This window comes from Rutidosis leptorrhynchoides, chromosome 10, assembly GCF_046630445.1.
Source record: "Rutidosis leptorrhynchoides isolate AG116_Rl617_1_P2 chromosome 10, CSIRO_AGI_Rlap_v1, whole genome shotgun sequence".
Lineage (NCBI taxonomy): Eukaryota > Viridiplantae > Streptophyta > Magnoliopsida > Asterales > Asteraceae > Rutidosis > Rutidosis leptorrhynchoides.
Genome location: NC_092342.1, coordinates 205,762,129 through 205,769,511, shown reverse-complemented (window position 1 = coordinate 205,769,511; position 7,383 = coordinate 205,762,129). Strand labels below are relative to the sequence as shown.

Below are 7,383 nucleotides of genomic sequence, written 5' to 3'. Positions count from 1 at the left end.
AGTTTACAACACCAATTGTGTTTCACATTACCTCTATAAAGTTTCTGTATCATCAATTTACCCAAAAACATAAAATCAAATACGAATTTCCTCAAGAACAATATTGTTGACTTTTTGAAACCAAACCTTTGACTCACGAATTCGTACTCAATACAACGAATTGACTTTTGAAATTTTGCAGATAGTTTAAAGAAGAGATTCCTAACATGACTGCACTTTTACATTTTTGAAAAAGGTTTGAAATCGAATTATGAAGGTTTGAGTTGAAGAATAGAGAGAAATAATATATAATTGAGTTTTTGGTTTAATATCTTAGAATACTAATAACAGATAATATCACTCAGTGATTGAAGGATCACGTAACATATAACTGATTTATTTGTTGTTTAGCTGCGAAGAAGTCATCAAACCTAGTTCACGAGGATAACAGAAAGACAGAAAAAGATAAAAGAACAGAATCTCTTATTATTGCGTATATATATCTGTATTATATATAAATGACTGAATTTTTATATTTCTGTAAATATATATATATATATATATATATATATATATATATATATATATATATATATATATATATATATATATATATATATATATATATATATATAACTGGGTTTTTATATCTGTATATATATCTATCCATATAGTTGTATTTATATGATTGTATTCATATATATATATCTGTTATTATTATTTATAATAAATATAAACTTATTAATAATAATATTATTATTAATATTAATGATAATAATAACTATAGCATTTATAACAATAATGTTATTAATAATAAATATAATATTATTTATATTAATTCTAATAATATTAGTAATAATAATACTTATAACAATTTACATATCAATTTACATATCAATTTCATATTTATGTTATATACATAAAAAATAATACTATTAATATTACCAATAATAAAAGTGATGGTAATAATATTAATATAACAATTATATTCAAATTTGTAATTAAATTTAATACCATTTATTATTTATGTAATATTATCTTATTTGATGACATTTACTGAAAAGTTAATATTCACATATTTTATATATATAATAGAATCATATATAATTTCAATGTAATATTTTTATATATATACTTTTATATATTGTAACAATAACTTAATTATTCTAATTATTACTTTTATATTTTTAACTTTAATGTTTATATTAGATTTTATTATTTCCAATTATTATTATATATATACTTACATTTAACTTAACAGACTTTGCTTATCGTGTCGGAATGATATAAAGTTAAAGTTTAAATTTGGTCAGAAATTCTCGGGTCGTCACATCTGAGTTGGTGACTGATCAGTTTTTTCTTGAATATTATTGTTTATATGAAATAAAAAAGCCACAGGCTTCTTGTGTATCTTGTTGTTCTTGTTATCTATTTTTGTTCACCATAGTGTGGGACATTAGTTATTGTAGCCGGTAAAATCAGAAACGATGGTTGGTAACACGCACGGTACAGATCATCATGTATCCTGCGTGATTCAAGAGAACATATTTCACAAGTACAAAAATATTATCGGCATATTGTTAAACATGTCGGGAATTATGGGCATTTCTTTTTTGGAATACTTGATGGGCCCATTATAAGAGGGCAGACCATTAAGCCCAAACAATCAGACTCTTGTATCTAACCGATTTACGCCCCAATTTCCAACTAATCTAACATTTGCATTCGATATTTGAAGAAGACAACGAAGAAGAAAACAAAGAAGAAAAAGAAATCAGGATGATATACAGGAAATGGAGTTTGATAACGGGACCAGCTGTTATGTGTGGTGGCGTTGCAGTCGCCGCTCTTGCCGTTAATTTTATCTTCAAACAAGTCAGTAATTCCTTTTTTATTCCCCTTTCCTAATTCGCTACAACTTTTAGGGTTTGATTTACGTAAATCTGGCTGTGTTTGTATTTTTTATTTCAGTTTTGTATGTCAGTTAAACTGTAAAGTGATGTTGATTCGTTTTATATCCAACCTAAAAATTAAAAAAAAATTAAAAAAAATTAGGGATTCATGTTTATTGTTATTTTGGACCTTTATAATCTAGGTTTTTGATTTTAAATTGTTTAATTAAGATTTCTTAAATTTAGTCCTTTATTTTGGATAGGATTCCTATAAATTAGACCTTGATTTTGGATCTATAATATATCTACCATGTAGAACATCAACATCTAGAACAAATTATCATACCGTAAACAGATAAGGTTTTCCCTTTTCCTGTTCAAGAAGAATAAATTATGATAGATACTTTTAATTTTTTGAACGACACTTTAGCTAGAAACAAACCGTGTGCTTACGTTAATTACAATTGTCAAGTGTAATAGGTTTGCCTGTTGAAGTTTCAATGGTTGTATTCAAATTGATTTGCTTGCAAGTGTGTTAACCTGTATGCAAGCCAAGCTTCTTGATTTGAATAAGTTTGATGGTTGCTGTTAATAAATTATTTGAATTACTATATGATCAAATGGTTGGCATGAATGGTCTATAAAGTGAGGGCTTTTCGGACCTTCCCTAATCCTCACTCACCCTTTTTCAAATAAGTGGAAGATTCATTAAACTGCGAAACATTACTCTGCCAGTTGGCATGTTATCGTTGTTGTGTAAAGATCCATGTTCATTCTTACGCATTTTATGCTTACTGTTTATGCAGGATCCCTTTGCTAAACCACCAGAAAAGAAGCAAGGCAAGTAAAACATGTGCCAAGAGGTGAAATTCACATCTTTTGAGACCATGCTATGTTTTAGTCTCTCTAAATCTTCATTTTGGTTTGTAGTTTGCAAATGTGATTCTCAGAACACAACTCTTTACTTGAATAAATGATGGTAACTCTCATTCATAATGTGAACTCATTTTGATATGTTGCTTTAGCTTCTTGCATTTTTGGGTTGTATATTCTGATTTTATTGCCTGCGTTGTATTCTATCCCGTTTAATGAATTAAATCTTAGTAATCAGCAAGACTTGATTATTCAGCATGTTGCGTACGGTTGTTGAGTATCAAATGAATTAAGATACCATACTTCTAGAAAAGGAGACCTTAGACTCATAAGCTTTGAAGATAACCGTCGAAACAAACAAGCACATTCAAAGGCATATCATCCAGCTTGTATTAAACAAATTCATTCAGCCTTTATCTTTTGGATTTCATATTTCATAATTTTTTTTTTTTTTTTTTTCTTTTTCTTGGTGATCTTAAACAAAAAGAAACTATCAATTACATCTGAGATGAATCTCAAATCAGCCCTCAAAACTACCAGTTTCTCCCAGCTAAAAAAAAATGAAATCAAAATGACACTGAAACATCTACAAGGGGAAAAAAAAAAAATTTTGTTTATAACCTCTAAGGCCTAAGGAGTATTTTCATCAGTAGATCGTTCCACGAGTCGATTGGCCCAGGCAAGCACCAATGCAAACAATCATTCTGAACATAAGTATTCTTATCTTTCCCATCAAACGGGTGAAACGCACGGTATGGACCAGGATGCCCGTCTGGCCTTAACAATGCCAAAAGAGTCGTATCAAACAGTTTCAAAGTCGACCCTGTTTGCAACAGATTTGAATCGTTAACTGTCTTGTTGAATTCATCAAGTTCAACGTTTCTCATAATTGTATCGATATCTCTCAATCCAATATCGCCTTCTTTAAAAGGAACTGTCCTATTACAATATCCTCCTGTATTCCACTCGCCGTTTTCAAAATGATCGGGTGTAGTGGTCCGGAATAAGGTGTAAACATTGTGATCTGACCTTGTAATGAAGTCGAGAGTCGTTTGTAAAGCTCTACGGTATGCATAATCAAACCCGAGCTCTGTTACATTCTCTTTCTTACAATTATGACACCCGACAATGGTGTTGTTCTCATAGTAAATTGCTGTTTTCAAGAACCATTTCCCGACACCTATTTCTATATAGTCAAAGTTACCAAATTGACTGACCCATTCTGAATCAGGCTCATCAAGATGCAGACGAACTGCATCAGATGAATGTCCATCATTATCTTCAAAGATTTTGGCTTCTGTTAAAAATGGAGACCAAATTACTGAAAGCGTAAAACCATGTGAATCAAAGAACCATCTTTTGCTTCTGTATTCTTCGTCATGGTACACCTCTACTGCGCGTTCCACCTGCAAATTGTTACAACTTCATTTTAAACTAGAGCAGCATTTGTTGACACAAAAGCCGTTTAATCATACACATTTTCCATTGTTGCAGAATTTGGAATAATTTGGCGAGTGCTAGGAAAGTATTTGGTCAAACTTGGTCAAAACCCGGTCAAACTCGGCCAATACTCAGGATTACTCGTAAAATAGATCAAAACTCGGGATTACTTGAAAAATCAGTCAAAATGGTCAAAATCCGGTGAAAATCGGTCAAATTCAAACTTTGTAACATCTGAGTACTCCCTAAAACGTCCCCACACCCTAAAAGTCCCGACAGAGTGGTGTGTGTTCTAAAAAAATGGTGACTCAACGGAGTGGGGTTTGTTCTAAAAAAACAGTACCTGAGAAAGAATGCATAGCAACGACTGAACGTGATTGCGTGATATGGAGTCGCCAATGAACGCCATAGACTTGTTCCTCATAAAATCAAGAAACTTTTTAGGGTCGAATCTAGGTAACTCGCAATCTCGAGGTCTCCACTTCCAGTAGATATAACTCGAATCAGGCCTCCCATTTTTCATACAGTTCTGATGATGTTCGATTGTGTCACAGCTATTGTTACTGTATTGTGGACCAGTGTAATCCCTAACCCACTCTCCACTAAAAATGTCACAAATTGGTGAACCTGGACAGGAACAACATGACCCAAGAAATGAAATTAGATAGTCTGATTATTTTAAAAACTCGTCTGATGCTACGTCAGTAAGACCACCCCCTATGGTTAGTTACCCGTCCGTTACCCGCTCATTACCCGTCATTACCCGTAATGAACCATAGGCACGAGCTAGTTACCCGCTTTAGTTACCCGCTTCCACCATGGATTTAACGGAAGTATGAAGGTTGGTTATAGTAATTGTGGGTCCCAATGGCTTTTTATTGTTTGGACTTAATGCTTTATTGCTTGTACATTGTATATTAAGAGGAGTATTTTTTTAGCCATTATAGGGAGTGTTTAGTTATGGGTTAGTTATAGAATATTGGTGTTGATGTGGCGCTGATGTGGAAGGTTAAGAGGATGAATAGTTTAGTTACGATAGGGAGTGGCCTAAGTGCAACTAGGAATGGCCCCCTAGACTCGGACCAGGACCTGATTGATTCTGGGTGATGGGGACAGCTTAAAGAGTTGAAACTGAGCTGAACCCAACTGGGAACACGTTTTATGAGTGTGTCAGGTAATGATGTAATCAGTTAAGAATGGGACCGAGCAAGCTCTAAAGCTGGTTAGCACATGGGCCATCAGGGACACGGCTACAAGTAACTTTGTTATAGTATTATTTTGATATTTATATATTTTGTCGGTTACTATTTGAGATATTTACTGTAATGGGCAATGATATTTTCACACAATATATTGATAATAAATGTAGTGATATTATAATTATAATTATAATTATAATATAATTATAAATAAGTATATCAGTTGGCATGAATGAATAGTAGGAATATTAACATGATGACGTCAGCAAATTTTTTTTTTTGTTTTGTTTTTGTTTTTTTTTTCATCCAAAATTTTGGGCTCAAATGGGCCTATGACCTCATCCTAGTTATGCATAAATATAATGCATAAATAGTGGTACGTTAGTGGATTTATCAAAAAAATTTGTTAAAATATCAATATCAATATCCATTTTGAAATTGTAGTTCTTTTTGGGCTGTCAAATACTCTTTTCAAGGAGTTTATAAATGAATATAGTGTTCTTAGATCAATATATGCGTTTGTAAGTGATTAAAACTTGTAGAGCATCAGAATTTGAAAGATATACAAAGCGTTACTCTTATAGTGTAGTGTGGTCTTCACAATTATTACTACGTACGATTTAGAGCAGAAGGTGTTCATAGTTCATTTTCAGTGTTTATTCCAAGGTCGAAAATGAACCTTGAAATTGATTAAATTGAGGTGTCATTCGGTGTTTTTGATTCAAAGTATTGCTAAAAGAAGATATGACATAGATCAATAAGAAAATAAGATAAAAAGGAAAAAAAAAAAAAAAAAACAAATAGAACCACCTCGGTAAACCGACGATGGACAACCGACGCCGAAATAAACAAGGAGCGACGGTGGCTGGTATCCATTTCAGTGGCCGCGTCGAGTTGGATGGTGGATCCGACTATAGACATCACGTGCTCTTAAAACTTAAGATATAGTTCAAGTCACTTAATTAATAATCCCATTTAATATAAGAATTATTCTAACGAAAATTCTAAAGGTTGTTATTAACCGATATATAAAAATATTATACAATCAAGTAGCTATTACTGCAAATTTAATAACTAACACATGTACGATTAATCTAAGCGAGTTAACCACAACACCTAAGGCTATAGTTAGAAATATCCTTAATTCAGTTAACTGGCAAAACATGTTATTAATACAAACATTTTTAGATAAGTTTCACTTATGACAAAGAACAAGGAGAAAACAAAAGCGGTCCAAATCGTGTACACAACCATTTCCTAAATCCTAAACAATATTAAACTATTAAACCAAATATAGATAGATACGAAATTGCGCAAAAATAAAGAAAAAAAATAATGATTGCCTTACTTTAGAAATGAAAATAAATAAATAAATGATGTCATAATATATCTATTAATATGCATGTAATGTGTGAGTGATGATGCTTGTAAATGAAGGTAGAAACAAAGATAGACACGTACTTTGATCGTCGGCTTTATTCGCCGGAATTTGACCGGAAAGCGTGAAATTAGCATCCACCACCGCCGACGTGGGTGATGAACTGGTGTTAGCATCGTTTTCTTCAATCACAGGTGGAATGATCTGAGTGTATGTTGAGAAATAGATACGATATGCAAAACCCATTAGAATTAAACAAGCAATGATCTTAACAATCATCTTATTAGAGAATTGCTTTTGGTTCACTGGAATTGAAGATGCATTACTCATGTTTAATAAATAAACTTATTATATACTTCTTCTTTATCGGATAATTATGAAATCTCCGACGAACAAAGGATGTCGATGATCGCGGTGATGATTATATTGGAGAATTTGGTGTATTTTTTGACAGAAAAATAGGGAGTGTGGGGTAGCTGAAATATAGTAAATGGTGTCAATAAATATGTTGATGTTGATAGTGTGGTCCAAATAGTTTTACTTGTAGTTATCAGTGCAACTGTACATTCTTGTTTAGTCTTTTTATCCAAACTTTAGAATTTTTTTTTTTTTATAGTTAAAG

At 31.9% G+C, this 7,383-nt stretch overlaps 2 protein-coding genes across 2 annotated transcripts; one reads left to right on the top strand and one right to left on the bottom strand.

Moving 5' to 3' along the window:
• The first annotated feature begins 1,663 nt into the window (after positions 1–1,663).
• Positions 1,664–2,895, top strand: LOC139872258 (succinate dehydrogenase subunit 8, mitochondrial). Its single transcript, XM_071860097.1, has 2 exons — positions 1,664–1,854; positions 2,678–2,895. The coding sequence occupies exons 1-2, from the start codon at positions 1,759–1,761 to the stop codon at positions 2,717–2,719; spliced, it is 138 nt and encodes a 45-aa protein (XP_071716198.1). The 5' UTR covers positions 1,664–1,758; the 3' UTR covers positions 2,720–2,895.
• A 226-nt stretch (positions 2,896–3,121) lies between these two features.
• On the bottom strand, positions 3,122–7,099 carry LOC139872257 (protein trichome birefringence-like 25). The gene is made up of 3 exons (XM_071860096.1): positions 6,845–7,099; positions 4,528–4,811; positions 3,122–4,150 (listed from the first exon to the last, which is right to left on the bottom strand). Exons 1-3 carry the CDS (start codon positions 7,089–7,091, stop codon positions 3,368–3,370), a joined length of 1,314 nt encoding a protein of 437 aa, XP_071716197.1. The 5' UTR covers positions 7,092–7,099; the 3' UTR covers positions 3,122–3,367.
• Between the last annotated feature and the right edge of the window lie 284 nt (positions 7,100–7,383).